The sequence below is a fragment of the Orycteropus afer genome, unplaced genomic scaffold, assembly GCF_000298275.1.
Source record: "Orycteropus afer afer isolate SDZICR_OR568_19922 unplaced genomic scaffold, OryAfe1.0 scaffold00454, whole genome shotgun sequence".
Lineage (NCBI taxonomy): Eukaryota > Metazoa > Chordata > Mammalia > Tubulidentata > Orycteropodidae > Orycteropus > Orycteropus afer.
The window spans coordinates 2,336,788-2,362,329 of NW_006922041.1; the positions used below are offsets into that span (position 1 = coordinate 2,336,788).

Genomic DNA, 25,542 nt, shown 5'->3' on the forward strand with positions numbered 1-25,542 from the left:
TATTTTATTTCAGTGTGAAGTGGTGTAGTATCATTTCGAAAATTATGTCCCTTATTGAAGAATTTATTAGCAGAAACTGACTTCTCCATAATGGCTCTGCCTCCCAAAGTGGCATATTTAGATACTCTTCTCCATAGAAAATATTAACTGTGAAATTTCATGTGTAAGCAGTAAATTATCAGGACTACACAGTGGACCAAATTTAGAAATAGCTAATCAAAGCCAATAAGTTTCCCATTTGGATGAGAATATGTGGTGGGGAGATCTAATAAGGGCTGTTGATAGATACTCACTGTCCCAATTTCCTGCTTCATCAGAGCGTGTAACCGAAGTGAAGACTGACATCTTCGTCACCAGTTTCGGACCCGTTTCAGACCATGATATGGTAAGTGACACCACGTTTTTGGTCTTCCTTTTTTTTTTTTTCTTAATTTAACTTTTAAAATAAAAAAATACATATATCGACTAAGTATTTAGGTAGCAGCCTCATATTGCTTGGATGTATGCTTGTGTCACTATACATATATGATACGTAATATATACTACATGCAATATTTATACCAAAAAAAAAAAAAAACCCAATTGCCATCGAGCTTATTCTAACTGAAAGCTATCCCACAGAGCAGAGAAGGGCTGCCTTATAGGGTTCCCAAAGCTGGAATCTTTTACAGAAGCTGATTTCCACATCTGTGGAGCAGCTCATGGTTTTGAATCACTTACTTTCAATTTGCAGTGAAACGCTTAAATACTGTGCCACTAGAGCTCCTCATAATATTTATATAATTGAAAAACACTCATTTATTTCCCAGAACAGGACTGTTTCCATAATCACCAACCACAGTAGTCCTCCTTTTTTCCCATCCCAGGAAATGACTGCTTTGTCTTTGTTGAAGCTCTACAAACCAAATGTGCAAGTTCCCTTTCATTTTACTTTGGAGGCCATGTTAATTCAAGGATGCTTGAACAGTTAGCCAGCTCTGTTCTCAGAAAACCAGGAGCATTATCATTGCTGGATTATTTTTGGCTAAAATTGGAAAATTAGTATAAAAGCTGAGTGAATACTTAAGCAGAATTATACAGAAAAAGTGTTAAAAAATGACATTGACAAATGTTCAGTTTCACTGCAAAAGGCACTCATTAAAATGTTATCAAAAGTGGGAATGAAATGAATAAATACCTGTTCTTTCTTTTCCCAAACCAACTAAATTAAAATGAATTTCTCTTAACATCTGCTGGGAGTTGGTAAATCAGGAGAGCTCTGAAGATATTATATAATGTTGCAAAACTCATAACAGCAAAGCTTCTATAGAAGGAAAACATCATAAAGAGGCTATGAAGATATACAATTATGAATATTTCAAAGTACATTAATTCAATTTTATTTTTGAAGTGCCTTTTTGGCATCATCTGATCATAACTGTCTTCTATTTCTTAGTAGCTCACATGATTCAAATAGAAATTACAGAAAGTATCAACTTAGGCCAGCATTTCCTAAAATGTGGCTATTTATAATGAAGCCATCTTGACTTTGTAAATACTCTGACAAGTTCTAAGGTAAGGAAACGTGTTTAACTATATTTAATCTAGTGCTTTTCCGATCATATTTTTACAAAAGCCTTTTTCTTCATTCAATACCTGCTAGTATTCTGTAGAACTAGTGATCTACAAATCAAACATTGGGAAATGCTGGCCAGGGGATAATTATATCTAAGCCAGGTTATGAAATGTACCGATTATTTAAATAAGATTCAGCAGAGCATATGAAAGACAGCAGAGTGGTAGGTAAGAACATAAATTTCTGAGCCAAAATGCCTAGGGTTATCATCTTAGTTCCTCCATTTACATGACTATGTCCTTGGGTAATTTACTTAATATCTCAATGTTTAGTGTCTTCATGTGTAAAATGGGGACAATAAGAATGTCTTATGGGGTTATTTCATATATTAAGTGATTAAATAGATGCCAAACACATAAAACAATTCCTGACACATTATAAGCACTCAAAAACTGCTAGCCATTATTACTAGCAAAGGAATAAAAATAAAAATGTCTACCATAATTGTGAATTTATTTATCTGACACTCATTGTCATTACGGTCAATGAGGAAGCCACTTTACTGGAATACTGTGAGATACAGGATTTTTAACTAAATTGATCACTTTCTAAACATCAAATTTGTTGTGGATTTTTCCATATTGAAACTTCTTTTACTATTTTCTCCTCTTGCAACTTTTCTATGTAAGCACCTTAGTAGGTTTCATTCAAGTTTAAAATCAAATTCAAACTCCTCTGCACATGTTGCATAAATGCCAAAAAAAAAAAAGAAAGAAAGAAATGCTACTCTTCCTCATTCATTCCAACATCATTTGCTGAGCAGGTTTTACTTGTCTGTGTGAGTCCTGCTCTCTGTGAGGCAATGCAACTTGAGGGCTCAAAGGATTGGCTCTAGCAGTCAGGCTGGCTGAGTTCAGATCTTAGTAGTACGACCTTGAGCAAATCACTAAAAATTCCGGGGCTCCTAGTCTGTAAAGTGGGTGTATTATTAAAGCTACCCCTGTAAGATCATTACAAATGTTAAATGAGATGATGCATATAAAATGTCTGTCAGTGGACTTCAATTAAATATAACTGTTATTATTTTTGTATCTGATCTCCTTATCATGACATGCACCCTAATGGAAAACTTTCTTTTCTCTCCACCATCTAAATTCTGTATTTTCTGCCAAGGCCCAATACTACATAACTCAATTGCTTGATGAAAACACTTTCTGATGAAGCTAATAATACTGTTAATTTTTTGCAGCATTCTAATCACATTGATTGACTATAAGACAGAATTTAATATTTGTCACATAGGCATCACTGCTCTATAAGGTTATTTTCCTTCTGTAAATGTCATATTTTTCTACCATGGTACCCAAAATTGTAAAGACAATTTTTTTAAACAGCCTTCATAGTCTTAGTAAATTGTAGGCTTTCAGTGTCACCTTATTACTTAATAATAGGTTTGAAAAGTGGGATCTTATGACCTAATAAATTACACTTCTGTTTCCTATTGGAGTTTTGAACTTTGTGAGAAAAAAAAAAAAGACCATAGAGTAAAGAAATAAAAATATCATAATTATTACTAATAATGATGACAATATAGAATGAGGCTTATATTTACAGATAAGTGGGTTTCTAGGTGATTCATTCCAGAATCAGGTTGAAATATTCACCAGGTCACAGGCAATGGTAGCTTCTCTCTGCTAGAATGTAGATGGTCTGTGTAAACCTTCAGACATGGAGGAACACAGCCAGATTTGTGAGTCTTATGGAGAGGCAGCATCCCAAGCGGCAAAGGGCTGAGACAGGCAAACAGTTTCTTCTTCCAGATTCACTGATCAGATTAAACTAATCCTCTTCTCCTTTGTTGGGGCACAAGAGTATTAGGGGCTGGAGTACATTCAGGAGATTTACCCCATGACTCTCCTTCTCATTGATGAAAACATCAAGAGAAGGGATAAGGCATTACAAAAAAAAAAAAAAAAAAAACCTCACTGCTGTTGAGTCAATTTTGACTCATAGCAACCCCTCCTTGAGTTTCCAAGGTAGTATCACTGTGGAAGTAGATTGCCCAACCTTCCTTCCGAGGAGCGGCTGGTGGGTTTGAACCACCAGCCTTCTGGTTAGCAGTCAAATATATGCAATCAAAAATTTTCTCTTAAATATTTGGCATGCCTTTGAGTTATCAATCTAGATGTGTAATTTAAGGAACACATAATATTTTCTGTCTTAGAATCAAGTGTACACTAGCTTTGATACACTATTATTATTGTTGTTAGGTGCCATGGACTCAATTTCTATTCAGAGTAAAATTGTCCCATAGTTTTTTCTTGGATATAACCTTTCAAGAAGCAGACCTCCAGGTTTTTCCCCTACAGAGCCTCTGTTGTTGTTGTTGTTGTTGTTGTGTGCCGTAGAGTCAAAACCAACTCATAGCGACCCACCCTTGGGTTTCCGAGGCAGTATCACTACGGAAGTAGATTGCCCAACCTTCCTTCCGAGGAGTGGCTGGTGGGTTTGAACCGTCAGCCTTCTGGTTTTCAGTCAAGTGCCTTAGGCACTACACTACCAGAGCTCCCAGAGCCTCTAGGTGGGTTCAAATCACTGACTTTTGGATTAACATCTAAGTGTGAAACTGCTTGTGCCTTCAGAGTTTTTGATACAATGTTAGCCGTATGGTTATTTTATTTACTCAATACGTGATCTAGATAGCAAGAGAGGACAGAGTGCAGAACAGTCCATGCTAGCAATATTTGCTACTCTCTGAAACTTCTGAACTAGACTCAAACTCACTGCTGTTGAGTCAAATCTGACTCTTAGTGACCCCTCCTTGGTTTTCCAGGGTGGTATCACTACAGAAGTATGTTGCTCAATCTTCCTTCTGAGGAGTGGCTGGCGAGTTTGAATCACCAGCCTTCTGGTTAGCAGTCAAATGGCTAAATTGTTCTGTCAGTAGATCCAGTTAGCCATAGGTCTGCAACTGATTTTCTAAATGGCTAGTAGAAATTATACCTGACCACCCTGTTCTAGAAGATTAATCATCTAAACCACAACATCACAGAATTATGCATACGGAAGAGTAATGTGATTTAGAGTCAATCAAATTAGAAAGCAGAATGACACAGCTATTTTTCAATGCAGAAAGAGCTTTATAGTTTATTAAGTGAGAAGCAATAAAATATCTAATTAATATAATTATAACCATAACAACATTAAAATTATTGAATGCTTACAGTATGTCAGGCACCATGCTCAGGGATTTATAGATCGTATTTCTTCTAATCAGTATGCCAAAGCTTTTAGCTAAGCACTATTATTATGCACATTTTCCAGAGAAGAAACGTGACCTAGCTAGCTAAGTGCAATGATTTGAACCCAGTCCATACAACCCTAGAGACATCCTAGCTCCCAAGGTATCTGACTTCATCTGGAATAGAAAACAAAATTAGGACAACTCCTTAACTTTATTTTAAAAACCATTAATTTGCAATCAAACGGAACATTCCCAGGGCACTAGGTTCTGACAGAAATATCCAGGAAGCACAATCATAGAGCCCTGTTTTCCACAGTGATTAAAATGTATTAAGTCAAAGCACACACAGATGGTAATAAATGGTGCAAGTGGGAACACTACAACACAATGTTTATTTAAGAACTTAAAGGGTATTTTGTAGGTCTTCAGAGTAAGATTCATATTCTCTTGGGACCTACTTTGTTGAGCAGCATAACTTTTCAGATGAGTGGCAGGGCTTGGAAAATTGAGGCTTGAACAAATCTGTCAATGAGAATTTGTACAGACACTGTGAATATTCAGTTTCCTTTTTGCCTTCTTTTTTTGCTTGGCTTTGCTGTTACCAACTTCACTTCCTCGGACTTTCTGCCCCACCACCTTTTCAAGAAAATAACCCCTTTATCACTCTCAATTGCATAAGAAGTCTAATATAAATTTATGTTGATTTAAAACAATGGAATAAGAAAAATAATAAAAATTTCTAACATTTATTGAGAACTTTTTATGGGCCAGGTATTCTTGAAAGCTGTTCATGTGTATTATTAGCTCATTTACTTCTCACAATAGCTGAGTCTGTTAGGCCACTGTAGCTTAGAGAGCATAAGATACTTAAGGGCATTCAATTGGCAGACTGATAATGCAGTTATAATTGGTCAGTTTAGAACTTATATTTGCAACCACTATGCTATGGTTCCACCTCTCTCCTTTTTCTTTCTCAGCTCTCTGAAGAAGGTGCTCTGGCCAATCTTGGTCTAGGTGTCCATTCTAGATCTAACAAATTGTGACTGTGGTTGTGAGGTCTTGTTATACAAGTAGCCCCTGCTATTTCCGTGACAGTCATGCTGGAGATGGTTCTCAGAAAACTGAAGACCAAATATTTCCATGCTTAATTAGTCAAGATTTGATCATTATCCATTTATTTTATTTCAGTTTTCATTTCTACCTCTATCAGTGAAGAAAATGAGAAATAAAACTTTACCCGGCCAGTTTCGCTTAGTGTTTTTTGAAAGGATAATGTCTTCAATAAATTTGATAATTTCATGGTCTGCCATTAAACCCAGATAAATAGAGTTCACTTTAAACATGATAAACTTGTAAATGCTAGGACTTTGAGAAGTTTTCACATAGTTTTTTCAAAATCAGTGGCTTTAGAATATATTTTATAAAATATGTGATATTAAATATATTTCAAGTTTTTTTTTTTTGCATTTAAAAACTTTTTGAATTTCAAAAGTCTCCTTGCAGCAAATAAGTACACAACATTCTTAGATTCATGGTAACCAGGTCAACTTGAATATTCTCAGAACCTTGGTTTACAAGTGGCCATTCTTTTTAATGTTGACCAGTTCAAAGAGAACTGAGACTGAAATCATAAGTGACGGAAATACCATCATATTGAAGTCTGCTCTGCTTCCCTGTAAGCACAGCTACACTGTGTTACTTCTAGATGTAATGCACAGATCCCCTTCTTTGTTTCTCTCCTCATGGAATATACCATCTTTTGTCCATCTCATTCCTCCATGAGGTTTTCTTGCAGCATCCAATCCCATAGAGCTTCTCCCTTTGCTAAATTTAACAGATGCTTAACAAATTCTTGTTGATAAATTCCTGTGTTATGTATTTCAGTGCCTACCATCTGACACTTCCAGACACAGTAAAACCTAGCCAACAAAACAAGGTAAATTGTCTTGATTCCAAAGACACACTGGCATTACGTTACATTTCCTTGTTTCTATCTCAGTCAGCAATTAGCACTCTGACTGGTGCATTATAAGCCATTCAATGATATTTGTTACTTACTTTATCAGGAAGTGTTCAACAATGGCAAACGTGTGTCAGAAGGATATAATTCACTTAATTTTTACTCAATCTTGTTTAAACCCTGGGAAAAAAAGTTATTAACACAGAAAAGTTCTACAAACATGTATTATTTATTTGGTATGTCTTAATGATAATGATAGGAGTCTATGCCAGCAATACTCCCTACTCTTAATGATGGTAGTAGGAGCTCTGGTGGTACAGTGATTAGGGAATTTAGATGCCACCCGAAGGTCATTGGTTCAAACCCACCAGCTTCTCCATGGAAGAAAGATGGTGCAATCTTCTGTAAAGATTTACAGTCTTGGAAATGCAAAGGGGATTGCTATGGGTCAGAATCAACTCAGTGGCAATGGGTTTGGTTTAGTTTGGTTTAATGATGGTGGAACAATGGTTATATGCTTGGCTGCTAGCCAAAAGGTTAGGGGAACCTACCAGCTGCTCCAAGGGAGAAAGACCTAACAATCTGCTCCTTTAAGGATTCCAAAACCAAAAGCAAACCCACAACTATGAAGCTGATTCCCACTCATAGTGACCCCATAGGGTTTCCAAGGCTGTAAATCCTTCTGGAAGTTGACTGCCTCATTTTCCTCCCATGGAACAGCTGGTGGGTTTGAACCACAGACCTTCTGGTTAACAGTCAAATGCCTTACACCCTGTGCCAGCAGAGTTCTTCCCTTCAAAGATTACAGCCTATGAAATCCTATGCAGCTGTTCTCTTTTGCCATGCAGGGTGACCATGAATTGGAATCAACTCAATGGTACCTAACAAAATTAACAACAAAGATGTATAATTGTAAAATACATTTGCTTTCTTGATGCAACAGAGTTAAGAGGATTAAGAAAATATGGCACAAAATTTCCAAGTTAGTCTTGGAAACTAACCAAGTTTAAACTGCACTCCCATTATCAGAAAATACAGCAGTCTTTATTTCAAACCACTGAGTCCAAATTTAGTATCTATGTAGCAAGTGCTGCAAGGAAGACGGATATTACCCTTTTCAATATTGTTGTTGTTGTTGTTTGCCATCGAGTCGGCCCCGACTCATAGCGACCCCTCCTTGGGTTTCCGAGGCAGTATCACTATGGAAGTAGGATTGCCCAACCTTCCTTCCGAGGAGTGGCTCTGATAAATCTCATTGCTTGTTTTCAGATTAGCAGATGTTTGTCTCTGGGTATTGCTATAAGGAATGATGTGTTTATTCAAATAAATAGATTTCCTGGCTTTGACTGATGACAAGCTTCACACATTTATCATGTGTCTTGTACACACATATACTCACACACCTGCACTTTATATGCTGCTTTTCTTTTTTTAAAGAAAATATACAAATTACCAGTGGAAATGAATTCATTATTTTTATAATCTTTTTCATTTGTCAAAGAATTGAAAGTTTTGTATAACATCAGTGAAAAACTTTTTTCTCAACCAAAAATAAGAAGGATTATCTCCTCATGTCAGAATCATGATTGACTTGGGTTTGGTTGTGATGTTTTTAGAGGCCATAGATGGGCTCCCCAAAACACTATAGTTTATCTTTATGGATGGAAGTGATGATCAGTTCAACCCACCCATAAGCACCTCTAAAGAAAGGCCTGGCAATCCTTGTCTAAAAGTTCACAGTAATGCAAATTCTGTGGGACACAGTTTACTTTGTAACACATAGGTTTGCTATTAGTCAAAGTTGACTTAATGGGAACTGGTTACTGGTTAACGTGAATTTGGCATTATTTGGTAATACATTATAGCTCTTCTAGGGCTGGTGTAGTAGGGCCTGGGTTTTTTTTTTTTTTTTTTTTTCATGTATATGAGGAAAATTTGGCAAAATCTTTCTGAACAAGAAATATTTTCAAGCTTTTTCAAAATTAAATGATTCTCTAAACATCAGTATGTACATGACAGAAAAGTTTACCTCTAAAAACATCACCTAGCTCATATTTTGTTTCCAAAATTGCAGAAAAATATATGCATTGTCTTTGTAAGATATTTGCTTTGCAAAGTAAATCACAGTGAACTTTGCCATTTTCCAAAATTATCTAGGAATATACAATAGATGTATTTTTCCGTCAAAGCTGGAAGGATGAAAGGTTAAAATTTAAAGGACCCATGACAGTTCTCCGATTGAATAACCTAATGGCAAGTAAAATCTGGACTCCGGATACCTTTTTTCACAATGGAAAGAAGTCGGTGGCCCACAACATGACCATGCCCAACAAACTCTTGCGGATCACAGAGGATGGCACTTTGTTGTACACCATGAGGTGAGTTGGCTATGCCTTTATTTGTGAACATTTCTGTGCTTCATTTTTATCCACTTCTAGGCAGCCATCAAACTGATGGCCCAAGACAGGGATTTGGTTTCATGCTTCTTTTTTTTTTTTCTTTTTCTTCAACTTTAATGATTACTCTTCTGGGGGGCGGGGAACTTGCTCAAATATTATGCAACTATTAAAATGCTAAATAAAATCATAGGGATAAAAATGCTAGCAATGTATATTAAATAATATGATAGCATGATATATTTTTCCAACTATACTAGTTCAATATGAGGAATATCTTCACTCTATTGTAAATCACATACACACTTGCATTCTAGTAAGGTCAAGATTAAATTTTGAGAAACTATCTATAGATATATATCTGAAAGTATTTGTAATAAAAAGGAAATGAAAAAAACAGAAAATTTGAGAAAGGTAAAATATTCTTAAAACACTTGAGAAAACAATATATTGTGAAGTATATGAATTCACATTGGTATCGTTAGCTAGATAGAAAATAAAGATTGTCTTAATTTTTCTTAAATTGAAGATTATGCATTTTTCATGGTTTATACACAACTCTCCCGTTTTAGGCCTACTGCAAAATCTAGTCTCTAGTGAGTGCTCAGTACTTTTATGGTTGAATGAAAGGAACATGAATGAAATCATGTTTTCAGTAGTTTTTAAAGGAAACCAACACTTAAAGTATGCCTAATTTATGAGAAATTATGACTTGTGCATCACTTATTTTTGAGGGAAGCATTTATTTCCTTCCCAGATAAATTCTAAGAAGGATGTATTTTTAAATTTGGCCAATGTCTGGCATTTCAGACCTTCCCATTATTCCTTTGGTATAAAAAGATAATGAAGGCAAAATCCTCAACTTGATGGGTTGTATTTAGCAAAGGAATAGAGTAATATTTTGCCTTTAGTAAGCAGCCAGAACACATAGGTTTTCATATATGGACATCCAATAGATAAATGGGAGCTCTGGTAGCATAGTGGCTAAGGCACTTGACTGTCCACCAGAAGGCTGGTGGTTCAAACCCACCAGCCACTCCTCAGAAGGAAGAAGGGGTAATCTACTTCTGTAGTGATACTGCCCCGGAAACCCAAGGAGGGGTCGCTATGAGTCGGGTCTGACTCGACAGTACATAACAACAACAACAACAATAGATAGATAGATAGATAGATAGATAGATAAAAATAACCTTAAAGAGTCACATTAGATGTTGGACACAGCTACAGAAGATTGGTCCAACTTTAGTTGGAATTAAAGAATAAAAATTCCCCAAATCAGAGAGTGGGGAAAAAAAGCAAGGGGAACTTATAGACATATGTGTTGAAATCTTGTCATATCACCCAGGAGAACATAGTTACATTTGAAATTTAAGCAATCCACATTTGTCCTTGAACCTCAGTTCAGTGCATGTCCTGAATATTTTACTGATTCATGGTTTCTGAAATATGCAATATCCTTCATCAGTAATTAGCCTGTATCTTCCATTTCCCAGATTTCTCTGCATTTTTGCTAGTGCACTATCATTTTATTTAATGCTTTGATTTAATAATGTGAGTGTAATAGTTAACACATATTTCATATTTGTTTTAATCAATATTATGAATTTACTTAATGCTTTTAACTTAATGATTTTACTTAATAATTTCCCTGGCTAGAAAGTCTTCTTGCTATGTTTCTGGAGCTGTTTAGTAATCTAAGTAAACATCTATACTAAAAGTTGTTGTTATGTGCTGTCATGCAACTTTGTTAATATATTTGCTATACATGTCAACCATATTTATCAGGAAGGATCTAATCTTACTTGTGTGTTATTTTTCTTAATTTATAAGGCTGACAGTTAGAGCTGAATGCCCAATGCACTTGGAGGACTTCCCTATGGATGCCCATGCCTGCCCACTAAAATTTGGAAGCTGTAAGTAAATTTGCTTTAAAATTTCGTTATTCTTATGAGAGATCTAAATATTTGAGAAAGAGACCACCAATTAGTTTTATCTTTTGGAAGGATAGATAAAGATTTTCAAGAAAGCTAAAAGAACAATATTCTACAAGAACTTTCTATAAATAATAACATTTTACTTCAATATTTAATGTTATTTCAGAAAGCTGTTGTTCCCTATTATGTGGTCTAAATGTATTTTAAACAATATAGTGGGAGAATATTGTTTTTTGTTGAAGTTGTATTCATGGAAAAAAGAGGAGTATAGATGTTTATGCCACATAGATAACATTTTCCTTCAAAAAATGGAAATAATTCCTTTTTTCTTTTACATTACACTTCCTTGACTTTAAAAATAATTCAACTTATGTACCAGATGGAAACATCCGTAGGTGGTAAAGGATAAGTAGGTGTTTCTTAATAGTGAAATCTATAGCTAACAGATGTTGCGAGCAATTTGCCCTACCCATACACTTTGGAATGTTCTAGATCCATTTGGATATCTCATGGAATTCATGCATATATTAATGCTTTCTTGAAGGTATCTTAGATATCTCTTTATAATAACTTCATGGATTTTTTTATTTTTTTATATGAAAACAAGCAGGCACATCTTACAGGAGCCATGGAAGCAGTGGCTAGGAACGGCAAGTTCTCTGGTGTTCTCTCCAACCTTCTGCTTTTGACTAGTTTGCATGCATGAGGATAATGTATTCCTGGTTTTCTGCAGAGAAGTTACGCACATGGCTGAGTCAACTCCTGGACTAACTACCTAGTTTTCTGTTCTCACTAGAGGCAGTCTGAGCAACTATTTTGGTGAAGATATGATTCACAGAAGAAAAAGAGTGCTAGTGTAGGAAGACAGTAAGCAAAGGAAATAGAAAAGGGCCTTCAGGCACCTAGTAGCACACGAACGGAGAGATCATTTTTCTCTATAAATCTTTTCTCTACTGAAACTCAAAGATAGCCTACTTTTCAAACTATCAGTTAAGGTGATCTTTGGGGATAACTCCCTTCTCTCCAACTCCCCCCTCCCCAGTTTTATAAGTCTCTTGTATGTCAGGGACTGTTTTATGTTTTCTTTTGAGGAGCAGTTTCATTTTTAATACTAACCAAAGATATTATGTGTTAATTGTATTTCAAACAATATATGAAATATTTTATATGTATATGCTCAACTAATCCAGAAAATAACCTTAGAGTTGGGATGACAATACAACACAATGTGCCTAAAACAGTACTGGTTTATGTCTGTTATCCTAATTTAGTTATTAATACGGTCCCATTTTACCATCATAAATGTCCTGGTTTGAACAATAAACTGCATATTAATGCTATCAGTCAAGAATGTCTTCAACAGTGACTTTAGTTGAAAAAATAGAGAGCTTTATATTTTCATATAAGATGTCTAAAGATAAGGGATCACTGATTGATTATAGTTTAGGTCAGCATCTTAAGATAGTTGATATCCTTAGATGTCCTTCCTGGTCATCAATCACTTTGCAGCTTCAGCTACTGAATCACGTTTCATAATAAGGAGGAATAGTGACTGAAGAAGAAAATAATAATGCCTGTATCAAGAAACTATAAACTTTCACTAAAGTCCTAATAGCCATCTACTCATATGTTATTAATCAAAGATGTGTGTCCCAGGACCAAAGTAATGCTAACTGCATAAAGCCTAGGAAAATATATTTTTAACTGGGCACATTGTTAACTGAATTAAACTAAAGATATTGTAGGGAGCAGAAAATGGATAATGAATGGAAAGCAAATAGTGCCTGCCATATATAAGAAAACATAAGTTAAAGAAAATAACTTTTTTTTTTTTTCCATTTCCTTACACCTAATAGGTATTACTAGGCGCTCTGGTGGCATAGTGCTTAAGGCATTTGACTGCTAACCAGAAGTGTAGTGGTTCAAACCCATCAGACAGTCCTTGGAAGGAAGGTTGGGCAATCTACTTCCGTAGTGATATTGCCTCAGAAACCCAAGGAGGGATCACTATGAGTTGGATCCAAGTTCATGGCAGTGAGTTTGTTTGTTTTTTTTTTTTTTTTGGTTTTGAATAAGTATCACTAAGAAGAAGTGCCTGACAGTCTTTTTCTGAACATCAGTCAGTGAAAACTCTATAGATCACAATGTTCTGATCTGCAACTGTCAGTGGGAATGGTTCAAGGCTGAATAGCATTTCATTCCATTATACATAGTGTTGCCTTGAGCCAAGGGCCTATTCAACAGCAACTAACAATAACAACAACAAATAAGAGACAACTCCTGAAGGGACACTTATTTTATTCCCACTTATAAAGAGGTCATATGCTGAAGTTGTATATTTTCTTCGATTCTGACAAAATTCTCTCTTCATGTCTCCAAGCCAGGGCTTTGAACTGGTTCAGTCTGGTTCAGTCATGGCCAACTGAGTGACCCTGGAACAGACAGGTACTTTAAAAATGTGGGACAAGCACATTAGCTGGAACTGGAAAAATTATGGGGCTCACTCCTGCTAGAAACTTTATGTCCCAAATCTCTTGATATACAAAGTCAAAAACAATGGTGACTAGCTCAAAAAAGGCAGCTGACCACACCACTTTGAATGTATCCCCTCTGTCTGGCCAATAATCTAGTATCACAAGTCAGGCTCTTGAAAGGGCTCACAAGTCTCCTCTGAATCTCCCATTCCAGGGCTTTGAGCCTTAATTTTTCCTGTTCTGGTTATCATTTCAGATCATCTTAATTTTTTAAAAAAATTGGGATTGTTTTACTTTCACCTCATCATCCATGACTGAAAAATTTGAATTCCTGCTCTGAACTAAATTCAGAATTCAAGCCACATAACCCACTATCTCAGAGTCCAAGATACAGTCATTTCCCCCCTGCATTACTAAATGGGTTTCCTAACAGTTTCCTTATTTTTACTCTTTCTCACTCCCTCAAGCTCTTCTCCGTATCACAGTAATCTCTTTATTCTATGAATGATATCATGGCATTTATTGGCAAAATAAAACTTCAGTGGCTTTTTTCTTTCCCATGTACAAACAGTAGGCAATGAAATCCAGATTTTTTTTTTTGTCAAGGTCAATCAATTGCATTGGAAAAGAAAAAAATAAAATAAAATAAGAATTGGAAGTTGGAAAGTAAGGCTTTGGTGATAGAAAAGATGATGGAGATCACATGATGGAATTTTGCTTCCATTTGTTCATTGCAAATACCTTTTCAATAACATAAATGGTGACTATACACATGGACCTCTCCAGACGGAATACATAGAAATCAAATTGACTACAAATTGACAACAGAGAAGCTCAATATCATCAGTCAGAGCAAAGCTAGGGCCAAATGTGGAACAGACTGTCAATTGCTCATATACAACTTTAGTTCAATTGGAAAAAAATTCAGATAAGTCCTTGAGAGCCAAAATATGACCTTGAGTGTATCTCACCTGAATTTAGAGACTATCCGAAGGATAGATTTGATATATTGAACACCAGTGACTGAAGCCCAGATGAGCCGTGGGATGACATCAGGCTGTCACACATGCAAAAAGCAAAAGGTCATTAAAAAGAAAGGAAAGAGTGGGAAAACTGAAATGAATGTCAGAAGAGACTCTGAAACTTGTTCTTGAATGAAGAGTAACTAAAGCAATTGGAGGGAATGATGAAAGAACATGAGGCACTAACCAATACCTTAATTCCCCAGTACCTCATCTTAAAAGTCTGGTATTGTTTATCACTAGAACAATCTGATTGTTAGTCCAGAAATGATGCTAATTCAGCAAGAATAGCCATGTACAAATTAATGGAATAGTGACTATATTTTTCTGCATCATCCACTTCAGAGAAAAGTGAGTCACTTTAAGAGGCTTTGATCTGGAGATTGAGGGGCATAGTTAACATCTTTTCAGAGATAGCCTCATATTCATATAGAAAGACCATCATCATTTTACATTTTATAATATTTTAGCTTGGGCAAATACATATTTGACTACAACGTTCAAGGGGAGAGTTGGATCAGACAGGGCTGCACTGTGACTTTTGTAGGCCCTGAGGACTTTTGCCTTTATAAGCCCCTTCCTCCCCTCGAACTATTAAAATTAGATTTTATGACTGCGTTGATATCATGACTAATATAATCCAGGTTGGTTATATTCATTTTTTTAAATTTTAAAACAAATTAAAAGAATTTTGTGGCTCCTAAAATATGGCAATATCCTTACTATGCCTAATGGAGAAGTAAGACAAAAGATTAAGTTTTAATAGTAAGTTCAAAGTTTACTATCATATTTCTCCCTCCAAAGCTCCACAAACAAGTTGCTTTTGCTAATGTGATATTATTTAAATTTTCAATACCACTCTGCAACTAAACAGAGAAATTGTGTGTTTGTGAAATTATATTATCTGTGACTGGAAATCAAAAAGATGATAGGATTCCTTTTCCTTCTTCTATCTTGTGCTATACACCCTCCTCATCTGACCTGCACAAATCAAAGATCAGTGTATGACCTAACTCTCATATAGGAGGATGGCTAAGTTAGAAAGTGGCTTGACAAATGAAAATGTCTGAGAAGGACCAAGAACTGTAGTCACCACTATTATTATCATTATTGTGAATAATCAATTTTAAAAGTGAATAGTTTGGGGGGCAAAGGGACTCACAAAGGCAAAAGCTCCCAGGCCCCACAAAAGTCACGTATTGATGTTCAACAAATATCTAGTATGTCTTTTTTACAGGTATTATGACCTTCCTCTGGCCTGACATAATCTGAAGACAAACTACTACCTTTAACCTCATTTCATCTCTCATGTGCCTCCCTCTCACCACAATGGTATTACTGATTTTTCTTAACAATATCAACCTTATACTTGTCTCCAAACCAAAAAAACAAACTCATTGCCGTCGAGTCGGATCCGACTCATAGTGACCCCTCTTTGGGTTTCCATGGTGGTATCACTATGGAAGTAGATTGCCCAATCTTCCTCCTAAGGAGAAATAAATTATTTTCCTGCCTAATATACTTTGTCCAACACTTTCAGATGCCTCATAATTATGCCTTTCTATAAATTTTGCTTCCTCAGAGACCCTTTCTGGCCCCTTTACTTAAGGTAAAAGGGCTTCATTCTGTATCACTTTATTCTGTTGTGTATGACTTTATTAAAACTTACCAATACTTGAAATGATGTATGTATTTGATTACTTTCTTATTACCCCCACCAATCATGTATGTGCCAAGGAGGGGAACCTCATTTGTTATGTGTCTGCTGTCTCCCCAGCATAGTTCTTTGTGGCATTTTTAATTTCTGGTAGCGTAGTGCCTAAGGCATTTGACTGCTAACCAGAAGGCTGTTGGTTCAATTTCACCAGAAGGAAGGTTAGGCAATCTATTTCTGTAGTGATACCACCTCAGAAACCCAAGGAGGGGGTCACCATGAGTCGGATACGACTCGACAACAGTGGGTTTGGTTTGGTTTGGTTTGTTTTTATATGTTTAATAGACATTTGTTGAAAGAGTATATGTGTATATATATATATATGTATGTATGTATACATATATATGTCTGTGTGTATATGTATGTATGTATATCTATCTATCTATCTATCTATCTATCTATCTATATATATATATACAAGTTTTTTTTGTTTTTTTTTCCAAGACTAAGTTATGTGAGCTTTCCTTTCCTAGCCTGCCCTCTGGAACGATGGAGTGGAATATATAAGACTGACAAAGCACACTGACTCATTATGAGATATGAAAAGGCAAAGCACATGTACTATTTTTCATCCTTCCATTTTAGATGCTTATACAAGAGCAGAAGTTGTTTATGAATGGACCAGAGAACCAGCACGTTCAGTAGTTGTAGCAGAAGATGGTTCACGTCTCAACCAGTATGATCTTCTTGGGCAAACAGTAGACTCTGGAATTGTTCAGTCCAGTACAGGTGAGTACGGATTTGTTATTTTATATATGGTAGAAATAGAAACTTCTTCTTTTTCTTTTTCTTTTTTTTTTTTTTAATGACAATGTGAGATATCAGTGAATCCTGCAGTAACATAAATAGAAAATTACAGGGAATTGGGAATCAAGTTGGCTAGGAACTAGAGTCAACCCTGTAGAATGAAACCTGAGACAGTTCACTTAATGCCTCTGTTTCTTTATTTGTGAAATAAAGTACAGATACTGTGTGACCATTCTAGCACAGCTGTTAAAGCTCTTGAGGAAGAATGTCTGGATAAAACATTCACCTTGCCAGTTGATTATAGTCATTGCTAGAAGGAATAAAATTAAGTCTATGCTGAGTACTTATCATAATTCCTGGCACATTGAAACACTTATAAATACTAGCTATTAATATCTTCTAGGCCTTGTTTATTGCCATGATTCAGTGAATCTTGGTGAATATGTAGCCACCATTAATACACACGGGACATCACAAAGGCAATTCCTTCTACAAATCCCTTCACATCACTGGTCAAGGATCTTCTACAGCTAGCACTTGCAGAAATATAGCTTCATTATTGATCATCCCATTTGAAATTAAAATAAGTGAGGGGCCAGGTGATTGGTTTGCTAATGACATGCTTAGTAGTGTATCAAATACTATTAAAGAGATGTATACATGATTTTAAATCTGTGAAATTATTTCTAAGAACCAAATGCAAATTTGGCTATGTAAATGTACATGTTATGACCAGATAAAATCTGATCATAGAACCAGATAGCTGTTAAGAAAATTTGGACCCTACCAATGAAGAAAATTTACCGAAAAAATCAATATTTTTGAATATGTTAAATTACTGAATGATTTAACAAAGGCCAACAATTGACCCTGTGGACATTATTTTAAAATTTAAATGTGTCATTCACTTAATTCTGGGATTTCAAATAAAGACAATTTAGTAATAAATAAGGACAAACCAGAAAAAACAAACTCACTGCCGTTGAGTCGATTCAATTCACAGCAACACAGCAACTCCTCCTTGGGTTTCTGAGGGCAGTGGTGGTATTTTTCTCGGAAATATTTCTTCCTTAGATTTCAACTTGTATATGAGGTTCCCATATTCAAACTTAAAAAATATATAGGTAATATCTTTTTCTGTGTTTAGTGGGTAAACTCTGATTCATATGATGTGTCTTCAATTGCAAGAGGAGTAATGACATACAAAACTAATAAATATTTAAGAAGCTTAAATAAGTATGTCTCTTGTTTTGAAAAGTAGGGATATATTTTTTTCTCAGATTTTCCTTAAATGGAAAGGCATATGGCTAGTGGAAAGGAGCTCAATGACATTATGGTTAAAGAATTGCACTGCAAATCAAAAGGTCAGAAATTTGAACCCACTAGCTGCTCTGGTGGCATAGTGCCTAAGACATTTGACTGTTAAACAGAAGGGTGATGATTCAAACTCACCAGCCACTTCTTGGAAGGAAGATTAGGCAATCTACTTCTGTAGTGACACAGCCTCAGAAAGGCAAGAAGCAGTCGCTACCAGTCAGATCCGACTCCAGACTCCACAGCTGTGAGGGTTTTTTTTTTTTTTTTGGTTTAGTTGCTTCATGGGAAAAAAATGTGGTAGTCTGCTTCTGTAAAGATTTACAGCCTTGGAAATTCTATGGAGCAGTTCTACTCTGTCCTGTAGGGTTGCTATGAGTTGGAATCGACTCAATGGGAGTGAGTTTGGTTTCTTCCGGTTTCTAGTGGAAAGGGAACAGGTTTTGCAATGAGAAAGATATGAGTTCATGTCCTGATCCTGTCGCTTAGAAGCCTTGTGACGTCGCTCAAGTCATTTATCCAATCATAAGTCTCAGTCTTTTCAAAGAAACTGGAATAATATAATTTTGCATTAAAGATGTAATAAAATAAAACACCAAGCTGACTGCTATATAGGAGATAATCTAAATTGTATCTGACATCTGTTGCTGTAGTAGTTCTGAAAATATCCCAGAATATGGAAAATGATGAGAATTTTTCTTCCTCACAACATTTAAGGAGGAAAATATGCTAAAATGACCAGGGTTTGCTCTTTAAAAATCCAATACTATTTTACAGTATATAGTATGGCAAGTCCTGGAGATCCAATGATAGACAAATCACAGGGATCTGAGGTCTAAGAGAGGACAGGTCTAAGCTGTAATTATAAAAATTATGGTAAGTGCTGTGATTAATGCTTTTGTGAGGGCAGGAACCATATCTGTCCTCAATATCCCCATAATTTATTATAGTAGCTTAGATATAAGATATACTCAATAAATATTTGAATTAAAAAATAGATGACTCCAGCCTAGGATATAACTGTTGGGGGCCCTGCACATTTAGAATAATAGATGGAAGGTCTTTCCCTCATGAAAGCCTTCATCTTTTACTATTAGAGTGAGGGTGGGAAGATGTAAGGGAAACAAATAACTGAAAGGTAGTAACTGACATGTGGTAGTAGAAGTATACACAAGCCACAACCTCTTTATATTAGATTCTTAGGGCTACTGAAACAAAATTCCACAACTTGTGTGCCTTATAAGACCAGAAATGTATTGTCTCACAGTTCTGGAGGTCAGTAGTCTGAATTCAGAGTGTGCATAGGGCTATTTTTTTTTAAGTCTCTAGGGGATGATCCTTTCTGGTCTTTCCCAGCTCCTGGTAGCTCCAGTTATTTTTGTTATGTGGCTTCATCTTCCCCATGGCCAATTTTTCTCTATCTGTCTTTCTGTGTCTCATCTCTATTATTACAACATTGCTCTGGTGATGTAGTGCCTAAGGCATTTGACTGCTAACCAAAAGGTTGGCAGTTAAACCTACCAGCCACTCTTCAAAAGGAAGATTGGGCAATCTACTTCCTTAGTGAAACACCTTGGAAACCCAAGGAGGGGTCGCTGTGAGTCGGATCGGACTCAACGGCAGTGTTTTTTTGGTTTAGATGGGATTAAGACTCATTCTACTCCAGTATAACCTCATGTTAACTGATAACATCTTGAAAGACCCTATTTCCAAACAAAGTCATATTCACAGGTACAGTGGTAGGAAAAGAAGTTCAATATACCTTTCTGGAGGAAATAATTCAATCCATAATGTCCTTTATGTCCCAGTTCCCATCTGTAAATAAGTGGCTTAGTCTGGTGAATTTACAGTCCTCTCTCACATCTGGTTTCCTGTGGATTAAAAAAAAGGAAAAAAAAAAAAAAATCAAACTCACTACCTTAAGTCAATTTGGTCTCATTGTGATCCCTCCTTGGTTTTCTAAGGTGGTATCTCTAGGGAACTCTGGTGGTGTAATGCCTAAGGCATTTGACTGCTAACCAGAAGGCTGGTGGTTCAAACCCACCAGCCACTCCTTGGAAGGACGGTTGGGCAATCTACTTCTGTAGTGATGTTGTTGTTGTTGTTGTTATGTGCCGTTGAGTCAGACTCGACTCATAGCAACCCCCTTTGGGTTGCTGAGGCAGTATCAGGAAGTAGATTGCCCAATCTTCCTTCTGAGGAATGGCTGGTGGGTTTGAACTGCCAGCCTTCTGGTTAGCAGTCAAGTGCCTTAGGCTCTATGATGCCAGAGCTCTGTAGTGATACTACCTCGGAAACCCCGGAAGGGATCCCTATGAGTCAGATCCGACTCAAGGGCAGTGAGTTTGGTTTTTGGTTTGGTTATGTCTAGGAAAGTAGATTGCCTAATCTGTCTTCCGAGGAGAGGCTGGTGGGTTTGAACTGCTAGCATCTGGTTAGCAGTCAAATGTCTTGATGATACAGCATCTTAAATTCTAATCACTCAGAAAATAGAAACAATCAAAAAGGAACTATAGAATGAAAGGCAGTGGTCTAAGCCCCTACCACCAGGATAACTAAAACTCATAAGTTGGACCCACTCTCTGCTGCAACAGCAAGTTTACCAGCACAAAATAACTGCTTTCTCCTGCTATTCCCATAATAGATAGGTAGACACAGAGGGAGTGAGAAGAATAATGAGTAAATTCTCAAATGGAGGAAAGTCAATTTAATATACATCTTCAGCTAGACAACATACAATTAGAGACTGAACTATGCTTCTTCTGGGCCCACTTTATCTCATCAGGAGTCCATCTTAATATATTTCAGTGGGAAAAAACAAAGATCTTTGTGTAAGGTCTCTGATGGAATATTTCACATCTTTTTGTGGAGCACTGAAAATATTAAGATAAATGAGATTGAGTGCTATTATCTCCCTTCTTGTGCTGGAAGACTAAAGAAAGATGGCAGAGGAGAGCACACATGTTGACAGTGATCAGAGAAAAGGTATCTTCTATCACCTTAGAATTCCCTTTGGGGAAATATCAATTCAGATCACCTCTTAGGTCAGAGTGTACCACTTCACTGCCTATGCCAACACACATGTGCACACACATTAGCAGTGACCTCTTTCAGATAAAATATACCCAGATCACTTCAATGACATTAGAAGAAAAAGATGAAGATATTAATATAAAATTTAGATTTCTGAATTAAGTGCAGATACACTAGAGGCACAATTACTTCCTTGGAGTCTGACATCAGTGAGATTCCATGGGAAAAAATGAGTTTCACATGTAGTTTTAAGTTCACTTATTCATCTGGAAAAAAGCAAAATCATTAAAAGCACAAAGAAAAGATGAGATAGCTGTTTTTCACATCCAATATAGTTTACTTATATTCATTCATTCATCCACTTATTCCTTCAATTGTGTGCTCGATTACGCAAGAAATACACATTAAGAGCTGACTGTGTCTGACTGTGTGCTTGTGACTGAGGAAGAAAGTTGAAGGATACATAACTCCCGCCATCAAGAAGCTCTTGGCTGAGTGATATAAGTAGCTAACATGTAATGGTATTGTTCTAATCATCATAACAATATTAGATGGTGGGAATTATTATTATCTCCATTTTATAAATAGGATATAATTGAGGCCCTAAGAGGTTTAACAGCTACTTCAAGGATACATACTTAAGACATAGCAAAGTTAGGATTTGAACCTAACTTTGATAATTTCTATGGGGCAGTTCTACACTGTTCTGTATGGTTGCTGTGAGTCAGAATCAACTGGACAACAATGAGCTTAGTCCAGCTGCAGGATATGTCCTCTCAACCATGTGACATACTAGCAATAGACAAGACAGATGTGTGAACACGCAGCAGTGGAAGACAATGTGGTATAGTGGTTCAAGTGTGGACTCTGGAATTATACTGCAATTGTTTGAATACTGGTTTTATTATATGTGTGACCTCTGCCAAGTCATTATATATTTCTGTTCATCTTATTTCTTGGGCTATTTGGAGATAATTAGGAGAATCTGCTTCATGATCTACTGTGAGACTGATATGTGAGAATTCATGTAAACTTACTAGCAGAGTGCCTGGCATATAAAAACTATACAATAAATGTTAGATATTACTATTAATAATAATGAGGGGGATGTTACAAAAGAGCTACATGATGGCATAAAGGAGAAAGAGGTAATTTCTTCTTGGATTATCAGGGAAAGCAGTTCATAACTACACCTCTGGCTCTCTGCCTCACTATGTTATGCTTCCTTAGCAACTGTTAAAGGAGAACTCATGCAAATAAGGAGCTCTGGTGGCAGTGTCTAAGACATTTGACTGCTAACCAGAAGGTTGGTGGTTCAAATCTACCAGCCAGTCTGCAGAAGGAAGATTGGGTAATTTACTTCCACCACCTCAGAAAACCAAAGGGAGTCACTATGAGTCAGAATCCACTCAACGGCCGTGAGCTTGTTTTTTATTTATTTTTTGTTTGTTTGTTTGTTTTGGTTGTGCAAATATTGCAATTCTGATTAAAAGACATGAAAATACAACATATGCAGAGAGATAAAAGTTTTAATTTAATCCTTAGGCATAAGGATAATATCAGTGACCAGAAAACATAAGAACATGGTAGTATGCACTATTTTGTTTTTTAAATATTTAATAATGATTCACTTAAGTGAATAGATAGACTTAATCATGGGAAATTTAAGTTGTTTTTCTGAAGAAAGATATCTCTTCTTTATGAATAACTCTGACTAATTCCCAGGGCATAAGACCAAGAGAAATTATAGGAACTTCTTTTCTAGAAGCATAGTTTTTTCTGGATAAGTTGCTTTTGAGGTGACCCAGCAGGTTTAAAATGAATGAAGAAAGCAATGTTTTCCCTCTTACCCAATCCTGGAGCCATAGAAATGATTACTATTCATCAAAGTAACCTCAGGGCTCCCAATGATGAGACCTACTACATGTTTTCCAGAGAAATTATTATAATAATAGGATGAAAAAGCTTCTCTAGTCATCTGGTAAACCTTTTTGTAATTTAGATGAGGAAATAGATCCAGAGAGTCTAAATGACTTAGAACTATACTCTTCATCTCCTTATTCCTATTTCAGTATTATTTGAAGCAGATATTAAAATACCATTTCCTCCTCCAATAATACTTTGAATACATTATTACTATTAAAATGTAGAATCCATTGATAACTTTATGTTTTTAGAAAATTTGGAAGGAAAATGACATATGGAATCAATGTACATTACAATTATGTTGAATGATAGAATGGATGCTTTCCTAAGCTGGGGAGAAAATTCACTTCTCTCTTTTCTTTGCATATACCGTATTACAGCACAGGACTCAAATTTTGTTAAAGAACTTTTACTCCTTTCATTCCATTTTGTCCTTACAACAACCCAGAAAATAGTTAATAGTATAATTTCTGCTAGATAAAAGAGGAAATTGAAACAACATTGAAGCAAGGTGTTTATTTTAAAGTAGTTAATAGTTGAGCCAGTGAAGGTTAGAATATAGGTCTAAACAAATCCTCCATACTACTTTGAAAAATTATTTCCCTGTTTTTCTTCTTTCTCTCTCCCTATTTTCTATTGTAATGTATCAGAAATATTGCCGCATGTAACTTAATAAACTTCCCTCAGGTTAGATGTTGTGCAGAACTATTTAAATTGTATTTCTTCTAGATTGTTGAATTAGAGAAAAAGCATTTGACGTGCTTAATGCGTTAACACTTGATGTCTAGATATGCTTTTTCAATCCAATTTAGAAGTCTGATTTTTGTTATATTTTTATTTCATTTTTAAATTATTTCAACATGGATTGTGATATTGCTGGCTGTTTTTTCCTTCTTCTTTTTTTCCCCTAAAAACCTTCTTAGATTTTATTTAATTGGGGAAGAAGTTTTAAAATATCTCCCAATCATTCCCTAATCTTTTAGGGAGAAAGTGGTTTATAAAACAAATATGATGTCAAATAATGGCTGTTCAGATCTTTCAAAATAATATTCTTGGCAGAAACTCTCTAAAATGTCACATTGCAAACAATAAAAGATGATAATAGAAGATATGTAGATACTCAACTTTCTGACATTATAAATGAAAGACAGATTTTTTTCTTTGAGATGGTGACATTTTATGGGCCAGGATTGAATGAATTGTTAGGAATAATAATGTGCACACCTAAGAGGGTGAAATGTAACAGGAGTCTGTCTACACAAGGCTATATTGTAGCAAAGTCCTGGGAAGATTAGTTTTCTGCATTTTTCTCAAATGTATGTCATTTCTTTCTCTTTCAGATATGTGTGTGTGTTTGTTGAAATTACCAAATATATATATACAGAAAGTTAAAATAAATTATTTAATCATTTAACATTTCATTTTCATTCAAATGAGAAATGCTTATGAATTTTATTCTAATTGAATGCCCTTCATACTCAATCCAAGTTTTCACCATTGTTGGGTATTGAGTCCTGAGAGTAATGCCATGCTATATTCAAAGGTCTACCCCTTCCTTAATTAGCTTTCCATTTAGTGGGAAGAACATAAACATACAAACAGCCAGAATATGCAGTATGAGATGTTAAGAGAAATAGAAATAGGAGCTACAAGTAAATTTGAAGTAGTTAGTAAATGTTCAGAAAATTCTGGCCATTATCCTTAATAACAATTAATAAGGAAATCGTTCATTCATGAATGCATGCATGGTTTCCTGCTATAGAAAGTGATGGCATTTCTACTATCCTTTCAATACATCTACCAAATCTGATTGACGGGGCTAGTAAAGAAAATGGGGAGAGGTACTAAAATTTATTTAAAACTAATGTTGTTGTTGTTGTTATATGCCATGGAGTTGGACCCGACTCATAGAGACCCCTCCTTGGGTCTCCAAGGAGGTATCACTATGAAAGTAGATTGCCCAAACTTCCTTCCAAGGAGTGGCTGGTGGGTTTGAACCACCAACCTTCTGGCTAGCAGTCAAGTGCCATAGGCACTATGCCACCAGACCTCTTCAAAAATTAATATATAATAATCTTAATTAGATCTCTTATTCTCTATTCTTCCCCACATTATACTTTTCAGTATTTTATAGATGAAGAAACTGAGAATGAGAGAGGTTAAGTGTATTGTCAAGGCTACACAGAGAAAAAGTAGCACATCTGTGTTTTGGACCCAAATGTG

At 35.8% G+C, this 25,542-nt stretch overlaps 1 protein-coding gene across 1 annotated transcript in view; it reads left to right on the forward strand.

Moving 5' to 3' along the window:
- GABRA1 (gamma-aminobutyric acid type A receptor subunit alpha1) overlaps window positions 1-25,542 on the forward strand; it is a 60,788-nt gene that overhangs the window by 21,132 nt on the left and 14,114 nt on the right. Inside the window, exons 3-6 of the mRNA XM_007954253.2 lie at window positions 318-385; window positions 8,917-9,137; window positions 10,986-11,068; window positions 16,885-17,028. Coding sequence (XP_007952444.1) covers window positions 318-385; window positions 8,917-9,137; window positions 10,986-11,068; window positions 16,885-17,028 — 516 coding nt within the window. The remainder of the gene's footprint in view (window positions 1-317; window positions 386-8,916; window positions 9,138-10,985; window positions 11,069-16,884; window positions 17,029-25,542) is intronic.